Source organism: Halichoerus grypus, chromosome 11 (genome assembly GCF_964656455.1).
Source record: "Halichoerus grypus chromosome 11, mHalGry1.hap1.1, whole genome shotgun sequence".
Classification (NCBI taxonomy): domain Eukaryota; kingdom Metazoa; phylum Chordata; class Mammalia; order Carnivora; family Phocidae; genus Halichoerus; species Halichoerus grypus.
Genome location: NC_135722.1, coordinates 10,966,721 through 10,987,155, shown reverse-complemented (window position 1 = coordinate 10,987,155; position 20,435 = coordinate 10,966,721). Strand labels below are relative to the sequence as shown.

General features: G+C 36.8%; 1 protein-coding gene across 1 annotated transcript; it reads right to left on the bottom strand.

Annotated features, from left to right (window-relative positions):
• Window positions 1–4,353: 4,353 nt before the first annotated feature.
• On the bottom strand, window positions 4,354–17,638 carry LOC118547252 (high affinity immunoglobulin epsilon receptor subunit beta-like). Its single transcript, XM_036110617.2, has 7 exons — window positions 17,561–17,638; window positions 14,407–14,563; window positions 13,780–13,911; window positions 12,990–13,046; window positions 12,226–12,369; window positions 12,012–12,113; window positions 4,354–6,694 (listed from the first exon to the last, which is right to left on the bottom strand). The coding sequence occupies exons 2-7, from the start codon at window positions 14,560–14,562 to the stop codon at window positions 6,554–6,556; spliced, it is 732 nt and encodes a 243-aa protein (XP_035966510.1). The 5' UTR covers window position 14,563; window positions 17,561–17,638; the 3' UTR covers window positions 4,354–6,553.
• Window positions 17,639–20,435: the final 2,797 nt, after the last annotated feature.

The window sequence follows — 20,435 nt, the reverse complement described above, 5'->3', positions numbered from 1 at the left end:
TCTTTGGGGTTCTGATGATCTCTGGTTTGGGGAAGTACAGATGCAGGTTCACCAGGCTGAGTGGATTCTTCCATTTTTAGTTCTTTGTATCTAGAGCTGTGTCTATTGCTGCTGGAAGAAACATGACATTAAACCTGGTAAGTATTTCCCTGGGCCCAAAGCAACAAGCAGAATCAGAAGTGCTCTATCTCAAGACAAAGGAAATAATCTCCAATTCTCTGAGTCATTTGGGCTCTATGGGGGTCATGGCGAATTCTTCCACGAGGAAACTGAGGTTTGACTTAATTTTATCACCCCTATTTCTGACACTCCATCCCTGGGATTAGTTTATGAATACAGAATCCAATGCTTCAGCCCATGCTCCTCTTTCTTTCTTAAACTTAGGAAAATTATTTAAGAATGTGTCTTCAACCCCTTCAGAATAAGTGAATGTTTTTGTGTTTTCCAAAGGGAAGAAGAGCATGAAACAGAGGGACATAAGGGACACTGATCATTCTCTTCCAGATCAAAGGCAGCCTGGGAATGAACATGCTCAGTGCCGTGGTTGGGGGAATAGGGATAATCATGTTAACAGTAGAGCTGACTATGGTACGTGGATCGGAAAAAAGGGTCTTATTCTTGTAAGTGTTTCTGAGCTGCTTTCATTTTCTGAAGTTATATTTATATTATCTAAATGTATATTAGTCTGAGATGACTGTCTTTCAGTTGATCCTGGCTTATCACCACAAACAGAAAGATCTGGCACTTGGATCTCATGGGGAGAATTTTCAGTCCCTTTTTGCTAGGACCTACCAGGACAGTTACCTTTTTTTCTCACATTCTTCACTGAACACAGCGATGTTAGAAAATTGATCATGAGGACCTTTCTTCAAAGTCTCCAGGTTCGAGTTGAGATGGCAGTGGGCTGCCGTGCTGGCTCAGCAAACTCTGTGTCATTTGTAGGTGGGGTGAGGAGAGTCAGGGCTCTAAGCCAAGACGCTCAGAGCCTCGGGGGTATATGTATGTGTAAGGAAAGAACAATGATATCACTTTCGTAGACCTGGAGGTTCTCTCCTCTTTGGATGAGGAAAAAGTATAAATTCATACAGGGAGGTTATTATAAGGAAAATAACTTGATAACTTGAAGTGGACAACAGAGAGAATTTCTAAGCCAAGAAAACTAAGGAAATACATCTGCTTTAATCTGAATTTCCCCACACTTATGAAGTTCCAGAGTAGAACTCCTCTCAGCCATTTTAGGATTTTCTTTCCAATTTTTCTTTTTTGGTTTGTTAGGAGAGAGAACATACCTGTTTCTATAGTGGAGAATGAGTCAGATTGGCATCAGAGAATCCAGGGCCAGGGGAAGTATCCATCTATTAATTATATTCCTTTCCTTTTTCCTCTTCTCTCTCCTGGTGGAATCTGCTTCTTTTTAGAGGGTATTTGAGACTGCGATATTAGTCCTCTCCCTGCTGGAAGTCAGCATCGCTATCTCTCTTTCTGTGTTTGGGTGCAAGGTGACCTGCTTTGTCACACAGGTGAGTGTTCAGGACCTGAGGGAGGGTTCACATTTGTCATGTGATGCTGAGTCTGTGTTCCTGTTTCTCTCATTGTGTCTCTTCTCTCTAAACCAATGAGAAGGATAAAGATGAAGAGTGAAGGAATGATTGTTGTGTATGCGATTCCTTCCTGAAATTGGAGGAGACAGCAGAACACAGAGAGAGCTATGGCAGATGTTTCTGGGAGCCTCATGTCTTGCTGGATATTGATTTTTATCTAGTGGGGATGTAAGGCCCTGAGGGAAGGGATATTTAACTCTCAGGTCCCAGGATACAGAAAAGAAGTAGGGGTCCCCAGGATGAATTGAATCCCTCTAGCTGGAAGAGTATGTGAATAACAATATATATTATTCTCGAGCTCCACAGGTGGTGGTTATCCAGCCAACCAATGACAAGGTGCCCCCAGTAATGGCCCCTGATAAACATGTTTATGAGGACCTGGAGTTTTAACAGAATAGTTCCTGCTTTTAGAAAAATTATTCATTGGGTATCACTAGGTCAGTAATAACCTGCCTGCTGGAAAGTGTTCACATCTGTGCATGGGAACACTGTTACTGCATAACCAAAAAAAATACATTTTTCCCCCTCTATTGATGCTGATTGTGATTTTGAATCCCATCCTCCCACATCGTCCCATAACCAATCATATGACTGGGATGCACAGTATCATTTCTCATGATAACTTTTAATGGAACTATACAGAAAAGTGAATAGATCATTGTAACAGCTGGCCAACTTTTTTAAAGATTTTTATTTTTAAGTAATCTTTACACCTAACATGGGGCTTGAACTTACAACCAGAGATCAAGAGTCACATGCTCTACCAATTGAGCGAGGCTGGTGCCCCCAATTTTTTTTTTTTTTTAAAGATTTTATTTATTTTTCAACAGAGAGAGAGAGACAGCGAGAGAGGGAACACAAGCAGGGGGAGTGGGAGAGGGAGAAGCAGGCTTCCCGCTGAGCAGGGAGCCCGATGTGGGACTCGATCCCAGGACCCTGGGATCATGACCTGAGCCGAAGGCAGACGCTTAACGACTCAGCCACCCAGGCACCCATGGTGCCCCCAATTTTTAGATGAATAGAAAGTGAACATCTTCATGTAACCAGCACTTGCATCAATGAGTAAACATTACCAAAGTTTCAGAAGACTGTGAATGCCCCCTTGCATTCGCTCAGATCCCCAGGGTAACTGCAATCTTGACTTTTACCACTAATATGAGTTTTATCTCTCTTTGAATTTTACAAAATGGAATACTTTGATATGTATAACTGAGTATATATGCTGGATATGACTCCTTTCTTTTAGCATGTTTGTGAACTTCATTCATGCTATTGCCAGTAACAATACTTATTCTTATTGCTGCAAGATATTCTATTGTAAGATTTATAGAACAATCTATTATCTAAGTATTGATGAATATTTGGGATGCTTCTACTTGGGGTGAATAATGCTGTGCATGAAAATGTATCTATACACTTTGGTACATGCATGTGTAAAATTCCACTGGGTATAGACATAGCAGTGGAATTGCTAGGTTATATCCAAAGTGCATATAACACGCACGTGCCTTCTCACAGTGCTTGAGTTCCAGTCGTTGCACATTTTCACCTTGACATTGTGTGATTTCCATTTTAACCATTTTGATGTAGTTGTATCAGACTGTAATATTTTTAATACTATTTATTTTTATAACAGCTTTAGATTTATTAAAAAAAATTGAGAAGATAGTAAAGAGAGTTCCCATACACCCCAAATCAGTTGGCATCTTACATTAGTATAGAATGAACCATATTGATACATTATCATTAACTTAAGCATTATTATTATTCAGATTTCTTTAATTTTTAGCTAGTGCCCTTTTCCTGTTCTAAGATCCCACCCAAGACACCACATTTATTAGCTGTCATGTTCCCTCAGGCTCCTCTTGGCTGTGACTATTTACGAGACTTCGTTTTTGATGACCTTGTTAGTTTTGTGGAATACTGGTCAAGTGTTTTGTAGAATGTCCCTCAACTGGAGTTTGCCTGATATTTTTCTCATGATTAGACTAGTGTTTTGAGCTTTGAGGAGGAAGAACTCAGAAGTAAAATATCATTCTTATCACATTCAATCAAGGGTACAATCTATCAACATGACTTACACTGTTGATGTTGACTTTAATCACCTCACTGAGTACAGTTTTTCTAGTTTTTTCCACTCTAAAGTTAGCTTTTTCATGACTTGTATACTGTAGTCTTTGGAAAGACGTCACTATACAACTACTGTGTGCAGCCCAGCCTCAAGGATTCAGGAGTTACGATCTACTGCTTTGAAAGTGCAGCAACTACATAAGTTATTAGATATTCTGCACTGGGGTTTTGTCTATTCTCTCCCACCTATTTATGCATTCAATTATTCATTTGTACAGATTCATGAATACTTATATATACTTTGGGTTATAATCGAATACTACTTTATTTTATTGCTCAAATTGTTTCTGATTTCATCACAGTGGCTCCTGCGTCCCTTTTGTGTATCCCGTCATTGTGTCTCATTTTGAGCACTTCCTTGTTTTATTGCACTACCATATTCTCAGGCTCATCTTATGTGGTTCCTGCTCAAGTCTTGGAATCAGCCATTTCATCAGGCAGCCCTGTTTCCTTTTAGTGGAGAATGGTATTAGAAATCAAGATCTGGGCTCTAGGTGTGCTTGTTGCTATTAGGATGTCATTTCTTTCAGGTTGTCTCAGCTAACAGAGCAAAGAAATATACATATGTCTACTAACTCATGTGTCTTAGTTGAACTGCCGTAACAAAGTAACATAAACTGGGTAGCTTAAACGCATTTATTTCTCACAATACCAGAGGCTGGATGTCTGGGATCAGGGTACCAGCATGGTCAGGTTTTTTTCTGGCTTCCAGATAGCCATTTTCTGATTGTATCCTCAAATAGTAGAGAGTAAAGAGACAAATCAAGCTCTCTCATGTCTTTTATGTAAGGTACTAATTCCATCACGACAGATCCACCCTTGTTACCTCATTCCCTCCCTAAGTCCCCATCTCCAAAAACCAACATTTTGGGGATTAGAGTTTCAACATACGAATTTGGGATGGAAGAGGACACAGACACTCAGTCCATAGCATCATGTTTATACAACTCTATAAAAGCTTCTATCTGTAGCCATCTGTTATAGTATATGTTACATCTGGTTTTGAAAAAAAAAAATCACAAGAAGTGCTAAAAAAGACAAAAGAAAGCCCACAATTTTTATACATTTTAAAAACGATTCTGTGACCCTGTGGACTATTTAGAACTATTGAGAACATACTTTGTATGATTTCTATTCTTTTAAATTTGTTGAGTTGTGTTTCAACACATGAAGTAACCAACTGGTAAATATCCATGTACATTTGAGAAAAATGTACTGTTGTTGGATGGAAAAGTCTATAACTGTCAATTCGATCAACCTGATTGATACAGCTGCTCTGCTCATCCATACCCTCACTGCTTCCCTGCCTGGCTGATATATCAGCTGCTGTCAAAGAGGTGTTGAGGTCTCCAAATAGAATAGTATATTCGTCTATTTTTCCTCTTAGTTTCCTCCATCTTTTTCCTCAAATATTTTGGACCAGCCATAAGTGGCCATTGAACATTTCGAATATGGTTACTGAGACTAAGAAAATAGACTTAAAAATATTTTTATTTTATTTTATTTATTTTATTTTATTATTTTTTAAAGATTTTATTTATTTATTTGACAGAGAGAGACACAGAGCAGGAACACAAGCAGGGGGAGTGGGAGAGGGAGAAGCAGGCTCTCCGCCAAGCAGGGAGCCCGATGTGGGGCTCGATCCTAGGACCCTGGGATCATGACCTGAGCCGAAGGCAGACGCTTAGCCGACTGAGCCACTCAGGCGCCCCCAAAATATTTTTATTTTAAATAATTTAAATTTAAATTGCCATATGTATCTAGTGGTTATTGTATTATATGGAACAAAAATGGAATTGTTTGATCTCATGGGACATAGTATTAATTTTACTGGACTTTGAAAATTTTTGGTTATATTATTCAAGAAGAATGGGGTAACATTTTGATTAGTTGTCAGTGGGCCAATTAAGCAACACAAGCTTTTATATATGAGCTTATTTATGTAAAATACCATCAGAAAAGCTTAATGTACTTAGAATGATAGAGTATAATTAATTAACCTAACACTATATTAATGAAATACTATAACCTATAGTATTTCATATAGTTAAAACTATTTTTGCCTATATTTACTGTTTTCCTTGATGGATATCCCAATCTAAACTGAGTAAGCACGAGCTAGACCATTTGAGAGATAAATAAACCTAATGTTTAGTCACAGAAGATACACACCCAAAGACACAGAGTGTAAAAGTGATGGACCAAACTTGCAAAGTATTTTCACAATTAGTTCAGGAAACTACGTTTACTTCACTGTTTTTCATCAAACGTTAAACTTCGGAACTTTACGTCACCCTACATTTCCTGTCTCCCACACAGTGCTGTTTAATGGACTGTGGCAAGAAGAGACACATGCTTCTTCCAGACCAAAGTACCTAATTGCCAAAGGTCCGACTTCTAACTTTTTCTTTCCCTACCTTGGCAAAATTAAAAAAAACAAACAACTTTTTGAGATATCATTCTATTTGGTAGAACCCATATCAGTGTGGGTCTAAAGTGAATAGCCTACTAATAATGAACATGAAAAATAGGAAGTAAATGAACTTCTGATGTGTTAAGCCATCAATATTTCTAGGTTAAGTTTTGTAACAGAGCATAAACCTAGCCTGTGATGACATCCAAACATAACAAAAAAAGTGGTGACAACCAAATTCTTAATATTATAAATGCCAGTTGCTATCTTTATAACTCTAAACCACACAGTTGTATCCTCACATATTGTATATTTGTATATATAAATATACACAGGTATATTTATGCCTCAGTGGTCCCAGTATGTGCTTCTTGCTATCACTGTGGATTCAAAATACAGAAGTGCAGCCTCATATTTGTTTGCTAGTATCTGTGGGATAACGTGAAGGTGTTTCTTCCTTACGTTCAAGTTCTTGATAGATTGAAGTTTGAGGAAATAAGTCTTGGTAAATACCTTCAGAAGGTGTTTTCCAGCAAAACAATATAGAAATCTGTAAAAAACAAACAAACAAAAAACGCTAAGGAATAATCCGTAAAGTCTGTAAAATAAGCCATTAAGAATAATATAATCCAAGTCCTCAATGATTTGTCTCCAAATATATGCTATCTTACTCCAAAGATAAATTGTGTGTGCTTTGGGCCCAGAGGAGCCTACTGGCTGCTCTCCAAAAAAAGGTAGAGGGTGAGGTCAATTTCAATCATGACTAATACTACCCAATGATTCAACAAATGGTGTTGGGAAAACTGGACAACAACATGCAAAAGAATGAAACTGGACCACTTTCTTACACCATAGACAAAAATAAATTTTAAATGGATTAAAGACTTAAACATGAAACCATAAAAATCCTAGAGGAGAACACAGGCAACAACCTCTTTGACATTGACCATAGTAACTTCTTTCTAGATATGTCTCCTGAGGCAAGGGAAACAAAAGCAAAAATGAACTATTGGGACCTCATCAAAAAAAAAAAAAAAAAAGCTTCTGCACAGTGAAAGAAATAATGAATAAAACTAAAAGTCAACCTACGGAATGGGAGAAGATATTTGCAAGTTACATATCTGAGGAAGGGTTAGTATACAAAACATATAAAAAACTTATAAAACTCAACACCCCAAAACCAAATAATCCAATTAAAAATGGGCAGAAGACAGAAACAGAGATTTTTCCAAAGAAGACATACAGATGGCCGGCAGATGCATGAAAAGATGCTCAACATCACTGATCATCGGGGAAATGCAAATCAAAGCTACAGTGAGATATAACCTCACACCTGTCAGAATGGCTAAAATCAACAACACAGGAACAACAGGTGTTGGAGAGGATGTGAAGAAAAGAGAACTCTCCCCCTGTTGGTGGGAACGCAAACTGGTAAATGCATACTGGAAAATAGTATGGAGGTTCCTCAAAAAGTTAAAAATAGAACTACCCAATGATTCAGCAATTACACTACTAGGTATTTACTGAAAGGATACAAAAATACTAATTCAAAGGGATACATGCACCTCAAATGTTTATAGCAACATTATCTACAATAGCCAAATTATGGAAACAGCCCCAAGTGTCCATCAAGTGATGAATGGATTAAGAAGATGTGGTGTATATATACAATGGAATATTACTCAGCCATAAAAAAGAATGATATCTTGCCATTCACAACAATGTGGTTGGAGCTAGAGAGTATTATGTTAAGTGAAATAAGTCAGTAAGAGAAAGACAAAGATCATAGGATTTCACTCATATGTAGAATTTAAGTAACAAAACAAATGAACAGAGGGAAAAAAGAGAGAGAGAGGCAAACTAAGAAACAGACTCTTAACTATAGATGGTTACCAGAGGGGAGGTGGGTGGGGGATAGGTGAAATAGGCGATGGGGATTAAGGAGTGCACTTGTGATGAGCACCGGGTGTTGTATGGAAGTGATGAATCACATATTATACACCTGAAGCTAGTATTTTTAAAATTTTATTTACATTATATTTACAAACCCTTGTGTTGAGGGCTGACTTTCAATAGATCACAGCAAAGGAGCTGCTCTGCTACGAAGAAAACCCCCACCCAGAAGCAGGTTGTCTAAGAATGGTTTAGCACCAGGGTCCCCATGACGGTGCATTGTGCTACAGGCAAGGGGGTGGCCCCCTTTCTGGCCACACCCATTTCCCAGGATGAGTGGATCTCCACATCACCTGAAGCTAATATTACATTGTATGTTAACTAACTGTAATTTAAATAAAAAGTTAAAAAAAAACTACCCAATGATTATTTTTTTCCAGATATTTAGCCAGGTGAGTATCAGACTACCTGGCTTATTACTGTTTAGTTTTTAGGAAGATAAAGGAAAATATAAGCATGCCCATTAGAATAATTCTTGAACAGAAATAGGGAGATATAATAGAGCTTTTTGCCTTCTTTTATCATTTTGGTATGAAGACTGTCAGCCCAGCTAATATTAGGACATTTGTATATATGGTACATTGCTAATGGGATGGAAAATAATGAGCTGATAATAGAATGTAAGTTTTTGAGTGTCTGAACACATTATGTGTGATTATGTATATAAAATTTTAAGTATTTTTGTATTTTGTATTTGTGATTTGATATCTGTCTCTTATAATGAATGATTATTTGATGAGAGAAAGTAATGTGAGGTTTTTAAATAAAGGATGATTATTGTATTTTCATAATTTTTAAAACTAACCCATGGAGCTGTTGCTATCATTTCCCCTCTCTTAACAGTATAATTTGTTTTTAACCTGGAAAATGGAGATAAAATTGTGACTATATTTCCTGGCTCTCTTGCAGCTAATTATGGGCAAAAATTTAAGTAGCCAGCAAATGTAAGAATAAATAGCATGTCTCATTTTGGAGTTACATACTTAAAAAGAAGGGTATGTATTCCCATTTCCCTTTTCCTTTCTGCTGGTTGGGATGTGGATGTGATAGTAGGAGCTGGATCCAGAGGTGAAAGCCATATTTTGAGAATAAGAGATTTACCTTTCCATCCCTGTTTTTGGTGAAAGTATATTGCTATAGAAAGCAAAGACCTGGCTTACAATAGCCAGGGAATATTTGAAATATAAAGCAATTCCAGCACCACCTATACCATCAGAGAGTAGGATACCAATACTGAGAAATACCTAAGAAAAGTATACTCTCCAGTGTCTACTCTATTGATGGACATGAAAATTAGGGTACAAAGAGCCAGAGAGGAAAATGAATAAGTTAATATCTCCCAGAGACATGAACTATGGTATAATTTAAGTATTTTATGCCATTTTGGTGGGCAGGGAATCTCCATAATTCCTGCCTTCAAAAATATTGTATTGCTGGGCGCCTGGGTGGCTCAGTTGGTTAAGCGACTGCCTTTGGCTCAGGTCATGATCCTGGAGTCCCGGGATCGAGTCCTGTGTTGGGCTCCCTGCTCAGCAGGGAGTCTGCTTCTCCCTCTGACCCTCCCCCCTCTCATGTGCTCTCTCTCATTCTCTCTCTCAAATAAATAAATAAAATCTTTAAAAAAATATTGTAATTGCTATAGATTAGTGATTTCACATTTCTCTTTTTCTCCCCACATTGAAGTTTTATCATTATCTTTGGTCCATTCCACATATATATAATAGGTGTGAACAGAGATGGGGCAAATAATTTGTCTTTCAGCCCGCATTGCAATGAGCTACTTCTGAATTTGTTGGAGAGAACTACAAATATACAAAGACTCCAGGGCAATAAATGGCTTGGATTATCGTCCTTTGTGAATTGGTGAGTGTATTTTAGGTGTGTGGAGGAAGGTAGATGTTTATATTTGGTGCCTATAGAGAGGAATGAGATTGAGAATGCTCATCTTCCTTTAATAATAGAAATTCTATCTACTTTAGCTAGATTTGAGCCTAACAGAATTCTGCAGCGTCCATTATCGCTCAGTGTGATTATGTGATACTGTTGATCTAGTAGATACATTTCACTTCAAATCCATGACCTTACAAGAATAAATTGTCTTCCCCCTCTCTGTATCTTTTCTCACTGGATGCTGCACAAATATGAAGAACAGAGCTGAGGTGGGCAGAATATTATGGTGTTATTACTGTAATTATGTTATATCATATAACAAAAAAAGACAGTATTTGGATGAGCCTAATCTAATTATAGGAGTCTTTTAAAAACAGAGTGTTCTCTGGACGGTAGAAGAGGAAGTCAGAGAGATTGAAAGCATGAGAAATGTTTGACAAAGAGGAAGTTCTCTGTTGCCGAAATGGAGAGAACCACTTGAAAAGATCCAAGAGGGCTTCTAGGAGCTGAACATAAGTGACTCCTGGCCAACCATCTTGGTCCCATAATCACAAGCAACCAAATTCTGCCAACAACAACAATGAGCTAGCAGGCCATTCCAGAGTTTCCAGGAGGCTGGTGCCTCCGGTACATGGACTTTAGCCTTATGAGCTTCTGAGTAAAGCATCCAGTCGGGTCCACCCAGACTTCTGATCTACAGAGCTGTGAGGTAGTAAGTAGGTGGTAGGTATTGTTTTAAGTTGATATGCTTGTGGCAATTTGTCAGGCAACAACAAAAAGTTATCATGTGTTTTGGTACTGGAAATGGGGTAACAATACAATATTATTGCTATAAGTATATCTAGGATCTGTAAATAAATACCAAAGGTACAGGAGTGGCTTTGGCATTAGGCAGTGGGATGAAACAAGGTTGAGAAAAATTTTGAGGAGCAAAATTTTCAAGAACAAAACTTGGAGGAGCAACATTTTGAGGAACAGTATGGATAAAGCCTAAAATGTCTCAAACGGTTTGTTAGTGGAAATAAAGACATTGAGAATGCTATCAGTGTGGCTCAGAAAGAAGTGAGGAACATATTACTGGAAACTGGAGAGAGGGTCTTGTGGTGCAGTGGCAGAAATTTAACAGAATGTTCTCTGACAGTTATGTGGAAAGCATAACTAGTAAATGATAAACTTGGATAACAAACTGAGAGTTCCAAAGCACTGAAGGAAAAGCCTGGCTTCTTCTTGCTTACAATAAAAGGTGGAAGAGAAGAAATTCTACTTATGTGTGACACCTTTTGCCATGTCCATGGGTCCATCCCACCCATGGTCTTCCTTTCCTGACTGACTGCCCTGAGGAATTCAGACTTGCTTAACTAGCCCTTAGAATCATAGAATCCAATGCTTGTGATAAATGTTATATACTTGAAATGAGGGGAGTTCTGATGCCATAAAACTTTCCATTTTCTGTTTGAATTAACTCTAACTGACACACAGCTGTGGTAGTCATTTCAACACACAAAAAGAACCAGTTGATGAGGTTGGGGAAAGTATGCCAATAACTCTGTATTACCTGTACTTGTTACATGTGATAATAAAACATAAAATTCTAACTATATTTGTGTTTCTTAGCTTATTTTATTTTCAATTGTATATACCTGCAATTATATATTTCATCTCCTTCAGGTTTTTAAATTAATTATGCCTTGATTTTATTATTTTTTGAATGATAGATACTTTGTATATTCATCACACTCAAGAGTATACTTCATACAGTAAATTAATGGATGGATGGATGGATGGATGGATGTTTGAATTCATGGATATATACCCCTCAGTTAGAGTTTATGTATGGACTACAGAATTATACACTGTGTATTCCAAGTGTGCTCAACACACAACTAGTAGCTCCCAGGTTGTCCGTAGAATCACTTATAGTTTATATTTTTGTTCATTTTACCAAAAAAAAAAAAAAAGTCACTGACAGCATCATCTAATGAAATAGTTGAAATCATCCTCATTCTTCCAAGAATTGCACTTACCCAGTGAACATTCTTGTCATCCACATTATAGTTGAGCATGGAGAGAGGTAATGAAATTAAAATTTGCAGACAAGTTAGGTTAATCAGGACAATCACAAGTTCCTGTTAAAGAAAATAAAATGTCATGCATTACCATATGCCAATGATCATGACTCATCTTCCTCATGCTCAGATAACATTCAGTCTTCCCAGAATTCAGGAGGATAATACTTACAGTTGCAATTGATTTGATGTCCAAACAGAAAGTTTCCTTCTTGCAATCATAGGAGCAATTTTTTGTTAAATTGTATGACAGAATACAGATCCCAATAATCGAGACCAAGGTGCTGAGAATGTTAGCACCTAGATTCCCTCTCAGCTGAAAAAAAAGGAAATAACTAGCTTATAAGTTAAGGACCAGGGGTTTCTAGACCCTATAAGCTGGGAGGAGAATTCTGACTTAACTTAGCCATGGGATCTACAGGCATTCATCATCCCTGGATTGCCAATTCAGTTCAATGGCAAATCACAATTGGGAGAAGAAAAGTTGGAGAGGATTGATCTTTCTTAAACACATACCATGGATAGGATAAAAACATTGTGGACATTTTAGCACCTCTAGTTTCTGACCCTGTATTAGCTCCTCCCTCCACCAAAAATAAAACTCTGCCTTGCTCAAGCCTAAGCCATGCTTTTATCTTTATTAACATTGCCCTACCCCATACCATAAAAAAGCTTTAATAGCTAGATAAATCTTTACTCATTCTTCTTATGGTGACAAGATATGGGGATCAGAATTTCTAAAATCCCAGGAGATCCAGCTTGTTTGTGTCTAGCTATAGGATGATCACATGATTCATTGGGCCAAATGGACAGTTACATGATGAAATGTACTATAAAATGATGAATCCCCTGGGTGACTGGGCTTCACATGGGAAAGTCAAGAGTGTCATAAGTTCTGACAAATGGAAATGACAAATGGAAAACTTGTTAGCTTACCAGTGATTTTGTTTGCTTCTTGGCAGACACAACAGTCAGACTTCCAGAAATGATAAACTGTTTATAAGATAAGAAAGATGTCTGCAGAGTAGCAGCTTCTTCCAACTCACCCTCCCACCCCATTGCCAGATGCATATCTCTCTTCCTATCTAGTGCCCCCCACCTCCCAGGCACCCCTTCAGAACTCAGAGGAAAGCAAATCATGAAAGTGTGTGCACTGCACAATTAAAGTACCATAATTATACTTTTATTCTTATGAATAGTAAAATTCCTTTAGCTAAATAAGAGAAGTGGACATAAAAACCACAGCAGAAAACTACTTATTCAATGTGGAGAAAATAAAATAAGTAGAGTAAATATAATTCAAAGACACACTTTGGGGTGCAGTAAAGGGGAAAGCGTGAGCTCAGATTACATGGCATTTTTCTCAATGTATTTGGCCAAGCAGTGTGATGACTTAAGAAGAGTAACACTTCCCTACCCCCAGCATCTTCTCCGATCCAAATATTATTACATTTCAGAGACACTTCTTCCATGTGTCAAACCCAGGATTTTCTCCTTGAGCAAAACAGCAAGATTATACTGAATAGTATCATACTACACAGCAATGAATAGAGCTTAAGGAAAGTGTTACATTAGAATATATATTAAAGTTCAGGTTGGAAATTCAATCTTAACTATTGTTGCAAGTATTCTAGAATTGGCAAGATGCCATACAAGTTGTGTGTTTAGCTGATGAATGAATGAATAAATGATTGGATAATTATAATTTCAGATGTGAGATACTCACAGACAATGCCCCCCAGAAAGAGAAGCCTGTGTAAATTGAGAAGAAAATGATTCTGTACATTTCAGAATTAGGAACAAGAAATCCAATTATCCCATAAAAGAAGCATTTCACACCAATCATAATCTGAACCACCTGGATAAGAGACAAAACAAACCAAATTACAAACCATCAAAATTAACAAAACAAAAATACATGTTTTAAAGACAAAGGTGAGCACTTTTCAGGAGAGAGAATCACCTGGTCCAAATATCTTGGTCATCCATAGGATTGACCCCCTTGAATACTAGTAAAAGATCTGCTAAGAGTCAGATTCTGGAGATGTGCTTTTTTTCCCCAGAGGCCAGCCCATATGGGTCAACTTTGCTTTCATAAGGTACAGTCACAATGAGGCTCATCCAAGAGCCTCATTTGCAGTCTCCTCTTAATGCACCCCTCCCATGCCCATATAAACATGGTCCCTTGCTTTTAATCAAAGTGTCTTTCTTCCACTCCACAGAATGATTGACACAGGTCATAACCTGGTGCCTCTATGCCAACCACTTCATCAGCCAAAATAATCCTTCACCCTCAATATATCCCCCAGTTTCTCCTGGTTCAAAATTCTTTATTAGTGGTTTACTTACTCACCCCCAGTGCTTCTAGATTCCCCTTCAGGAATTTCTGCAGCTTGTCTAGTAGATATTTCAGGGTACTAGATGTTTCTGTCTCTCCCAGTGGGGTACTTTGGTTTTGGTTTGAAGGAATGTCCACAGGCATCCTAACAGAATTCAAAGTTTTGTTCATTCTGTAATAGATGGTCGTCTGTTAATAGCATCAGATATGCACCATCATATGCCAAATATTGTTAATCCTATTGTAAGGGCAGTAGATACTGGGCTTCTTTTGTCTGAGGTCTTTATCATATATGAAGAGAAGTCACTGGCCAAGTGATGTTCATGTGTCCATGCTGCTGACTCTGATATCACTGATGTGATAAACAACAGTGTAAATGAGGAGAGAGATGAGAGAGGTTAAGGAATATCAAATCCTACATAACTATAAGATATCCTCCCAGGTTAAGGAATGCTATAAATCTCAAGCCTGGTTTTGGGTTTGTTTTTGTTTTTGTTTTTTTTTAAGTTGCATGTGGCCACAGACTTGTAAAAAAGTACCCACCATGAGAGTTGTGATATATTTATTTAGCCTTATCCATGGTGGAGTGAAAATAACCTGGGATTTAAAGGCAAATAGAGGGACACCTGGTGGCTCAGTTGGTTGGGTGTCTGCCTTTCGCTCAGGTCATGATCCCAGGGTCCTGGGATGGAGTAGAGCTCCTTGCTCAGCAAGGAACCTGCTTCTCCCTCTGCCTGCTGCCTCCCCCCACCCCGTTTGTGCTCACTCTCTCTCTCTTACACAAGTAAATAAAATCTTTTTTTAAAAAAAATAAAGACAAATAGATCTGAATTAAAGACATTTCCCTTAAATTTAATTAAATGTGTCACATAATTTATCATCCATTCCAAGATAGTTTTGAGGATGAAAGAGAATAGGAGTAGTATCCATAATTATTCTAGGGAAATAAGAGAGACCCGAGAATACACTATATAAAAGCCACCTTACCTTTAATTTCTGTGTGACAATGAATGCTATATTTAGTTGAAGCCCCAGGTTTGTCAACATAAAATACAATCATGCTTATGTCTCATATGTGTGACACTGGAAATGATGCATCCAACTTTCCTAGTATCATCAGAGATGTAAAAATGTAGCATAAATTCTCAACTATCTTCTTAAGAAGTTAGGATATGCTTTGGCACTTGTTGTCAAAAACAATCATGGATTTCCATCGTAGAGCAAACCCCAGAATGGCCACCCTTGAAAACTAACTCATTTTTAACCTTTTTTCCCCCCAAAATGTTAGCTTCTTATTTCTTTATCATCTTCTACTATATCAATTTTATGAATATTTGCTAACATTAAATTAAGTTTGGAAAATAGGGGCAGACTTTATTCCTTATTGCATTGGTATTTATGAATTCTATCACTCTCCCTATAATGTTTTAACTTAGTTTTGATTACACTTCATACAATTTCTTCTTATGTTTTCTCTTCCCATTATGCTAATTATATGGAATTAGACCCTTCATATAACTGCTTATGTATAAAATTCCTGGATCAAAGTGGAAACATAGTTTCTGACTCTTGAGATCCATGCCAAATTTCTTAAAAAAAAAAAAAAAAAAAGAGGTAGCAGTGTACTCTGGTCCAAATAATGTTTGTATGTGTAAATTTCTTTGCAGTTCTAATGAAAAGATTAAGATATCATGATATGGAACTCTTATGGGACACTTAAGATTAATCCTAAGTATTCAATTTTTCTATTCCCAATAGTTGCTTTCAATGAAGGAGTTGAAACAAGGAATTTATCTTATGTGATCACACTGGAGTGCTAACAAGAACATTTCTTTTTCTTTTTCTTTTTCTTTAGTGGATGAGTCTTTTCCACTAATATTTCATAAATAAAGAGTATCTCATCAATCAGTTATTATATCTTTTTAAAATGTGACCTTTATATCCAAAGATGGTAAATAACTTGCCTAAATTCACAGACATTTTACAGATGTGGGACCAAAGAGTCATAGGTCTGATAAGTAAGAATCTGTTCTTTAGATAAAGCCTGGCTCAGACTGACACATCCCTTATTTAGCCTCCTGAAGCCCACACATAACAGGTTTGAGTGTTTGAGGGAACCAGAGCTTTCAGTATAACTTTGTCGGGGGGAAAATAAACTGTTGACTCCAAAAAGTATCTTCTATCACGCCTCACTGCAAATGTCATTATTTACTCATCCATTCACTCAACAAATATGTATTTTAGGTTCAAAATATTGACCATAATATTTACCGGGCACATTTTTACTCAGTAAAATTCACTTTAATGATTTTTATTACAGATATGTTATTATATACTGTAATAGTCTGTCAAATCTTAAGCCTGTAGTGCAGCCTTTGACTGCTCCTTTAAGCTACCATTCAGCTGTTCAATATTTTGAGTAGGATTTTCACATTTACAGTCATCATCTTTTTAACAAATGCTGCTATTTCACCTCTGTTGCCTATTTAGAGAAGGACATTACAGTATTTCTTGGTTACTCCACAATACAAAAATTAGTCTTGTTTACCACATTGTCCTCACCTTAAATATTAACTTCAAAGCCCCATTACCCTTTATAAGTTAATACAGCTTCAAACCCACCTAATCCTCTTCCTTATACCTCTACGAGATTAGTTATAAAACTCAAATGATTCTCACTAAGAATACTATTGTGAACTTAGCTGGCTCACCATGTCCAGTCTTGACGTTCTGAATTGCACTTGCACATTATAAACAAAAAAGTTTCAATGTCACAATTCTAACCAAATTTTCCCCCTGTTATCTTAAATTGGCTCTGCTAGAAAATAGGGCTGGAGACTAACTTCCTTCTTAATGCTAAGCCTTACTATCTATCCACTGATGCGGAAAGTGCGTTTGCATAATCAGAAAGTCAGAAAGCAGGAATGAAGACAAGATCAAATGTGTCTAAGTCACTGAAACTTTCTACGTTATCTAAAAAAAAAAAAAAATTCCTGAAATATTTGGCATTGAGTATCTACCGATGGAAAGAAAGGAAGAACTCTCTCTGCCTTGAGCCCACATTCTGTCCAGTCTCTGTCTGTCCAGGTTCTACATCTGTGCCTCTCAGAACATAGACAAAAGTACTTTCTGGTGCTCTGGATAATGGAAAAAAAAAAGTTCTACCTACCTAGGTTTATTCCACTGCAGGAATGTGGGAGTCTGTAGTCTTCTTAAGCTTATATCTCTTCTGTGACTATCAAGGACTGTACCAATATGTGGGGGAGGAAAATCTATGTTTTGACCTCTGTGTTTCCTCATTTGTTGTTATTTCCACACCTAGAACTCCAGATAAGCAGTTCTGGTGTATTCAGACAAAGTTGATATACATCATGTTTTGTTGCACAAAATTAGAAGCATTATAACCATAATCCTCAATACCAACTGATGGTTTTATTTCCACACATTCTCTTTCCATTTCTTTCCATTAATCTGACAAAGACTGTATTTATTCTTTTAACTTACTAAATAAAATTATTTCCTTTGGAGCAATTTCTAGGAAATTCATATTTTCAACCAACTTCTCTTGGTCTTTGCTTTAGCATCTTATTAACTATACCTTCACTAAAATAAAATAAACATAAACAAAACAAAAAATAAATATATTTCCAATGATATTTAAATTTCAGGAATAGTTATCTGTCTATCTATCTATCTATCTATCTATCTATCTATCTATCTATCATCTATCTATCCCAATGATCAGGCTCAAATATACCAAGCAAAGTATTAACATATAACTGTATTAAGATGACATTACAATAAAAATCAACAAAATGGATTAAACTTCGTTCAGAACAACCAAAGAAAAAAGAGAGAAGACAGAAGTTATCAATGTAAGGAATAAAAGAAGGGATATCACTGCAGAATGCAGAGATTTTAAAAGGAAAATGAAGAAATACTGTGAACAAATTTATGAAATAAATTTAACATCTGGAAAGAAATAGAATTACTTGAAAGACACAAATTATCAACATTGACTCAAGAATAGATGATCTCCATAGTTTAATACCTTTTAAAGAAATTGAATGTATAGACAAAACCATTACAACAACAATAACAAAACCAACTCCATCTGGTTAGCCATATCACTGGCTAATTCCACCAAATATTTAAGGAAAAAAATAATTCAACATAATCCCTTCTATTTTATGAGGTCAGCATTACTCCAATACCAAAACAAGACAAAGATATCATAAGAACTACATAGCAATAACTTTCTTTTTTTTATTATGTTATGTTAGTCAACATACAGTACATCATTAGTTTTTGATGTAGTGTTCCATAATTCATTGTTTGCATATAAGACCCAGTGTTCCATGCAATACATGCTCTCCTTAGTACCCATCACTGGGCTAACCCATCACCCACCCCCATCCCCTCTGAAACCCTTAGTTTGTTTCCTGGAGTCCATAGTCTCTCATGGTTCATCTCCCCCTCTGATTTCCCCTCCTTCAGTTTTCCCTTCCTTCTCCTAATGTCCTCCATGCTATTCCTTATGTTCCACAAATAATTGACTTTCTCTGCTTAACTTATTTCACTTAGTATAATCTCCTCCAGTTCCATCCATGTTGATGCAAAAGTTGGGTATTCATTCTTTCTGATGGCTGAGTAATATTCCATTGTATATATGGACCACATCTTTATCCATTCATCTGTTGAAGGGCATCTCGGCTCCTTCCACAGGTTGACTATTGTGGACATTGCTGTTATGAACACTGGGGTGCATGTAGCCCTTCTTTTCACTACATCTGTATCTTTGGGGTAAATGCCCAGTAGTACAATTGCTGGGTCATAGGGTAGCTCTATTTTTAAATTTTTGAGGAACTTCCACACTGTTTTCCAAAGTGGCCGTATCAACTTGCATTCCCGCCAACAGTGTAAGAGGGTTCCCCTTTCTCCACAGCCTCTCCAACATTTGTTGTTTCTTGCCTTGTCAATTTTTACCATTCTAACTGGTGTAAGGTTAGCAATAACTTTCAAGATAGATACAAAAATCCTCAACAAAATGTTATCAAATCAAATCTAAAAGTATATCAAAGGATAACACACCACAACCAATTGGGTTTATTTCAAGAAAGCAACACTGTTTTAACAACAACAAAAAATCAATGTAAACAATTCATCATATTGACAGATTAAATACAAAAGCTCATATGATCTTCTCAATATACAGAAAATGTATTTGACAAAACTTATTTATTCATGATAAAGAAAAAACTCAAAAAACTAGGAATAGATGGGAATTCCTATTATCTGAAAAAAACCATATACAAAACCCTACCGTTACAACATATTCAATAGTGACCTACTGAATGTACTCCCCTGTCCCCCCAGTACTAGTATATCTGCCCTTCACACTCCTGTTCAACATCTACTGGAAGTCATAGCCAATGTAATATGGCAAGAAAAGAAAGAAAACATCTACAGTTTGGAAATTAAGAAATATAAATGTCCCTATTGAAGACATAATTGTATATGTAGAAAATCCCAAAGAATCTTTTTAAAAATCCAGTATAGTAGGGTAGAGTATAGTAGACTTTGCTTTCTGGAAGAAAAGCATTAAAATAAGAAATGAAGTTTAATTTGTTAGGCCACAATTGGATGTTTTTTCTATATTTTTTTTGTTCCCATAGACCAGAGTCTAGTGTCTAAGACAGTGCTAAGTGCCAATTAATATATTGTAGTTGACAACATGCTATCAAACTGTGACAACAGTTAAGTCAGAATCATACAGAGGATTGCCAGTTTCTGATCCCATTGCAGGTGGTACAGGCAGGATTACATTAAGCCATCTGCTAGTACCTTCTTAAATTTTGGTTAGACATATACTAAGAGAGGCCATCTGTGTCTTTTGACTACAGATTACAAACTGATAGTGTTCCAGGCCTTTCAAAAAAGTCAAAATGTGATGATGACTGTTCCCTTTTCAAGTAGTGTGTGGGTTATTTCAGGCTGCATCAGGATCCATGAAGCAAAGGAGACTAAGGACCTGCAGGGGATCG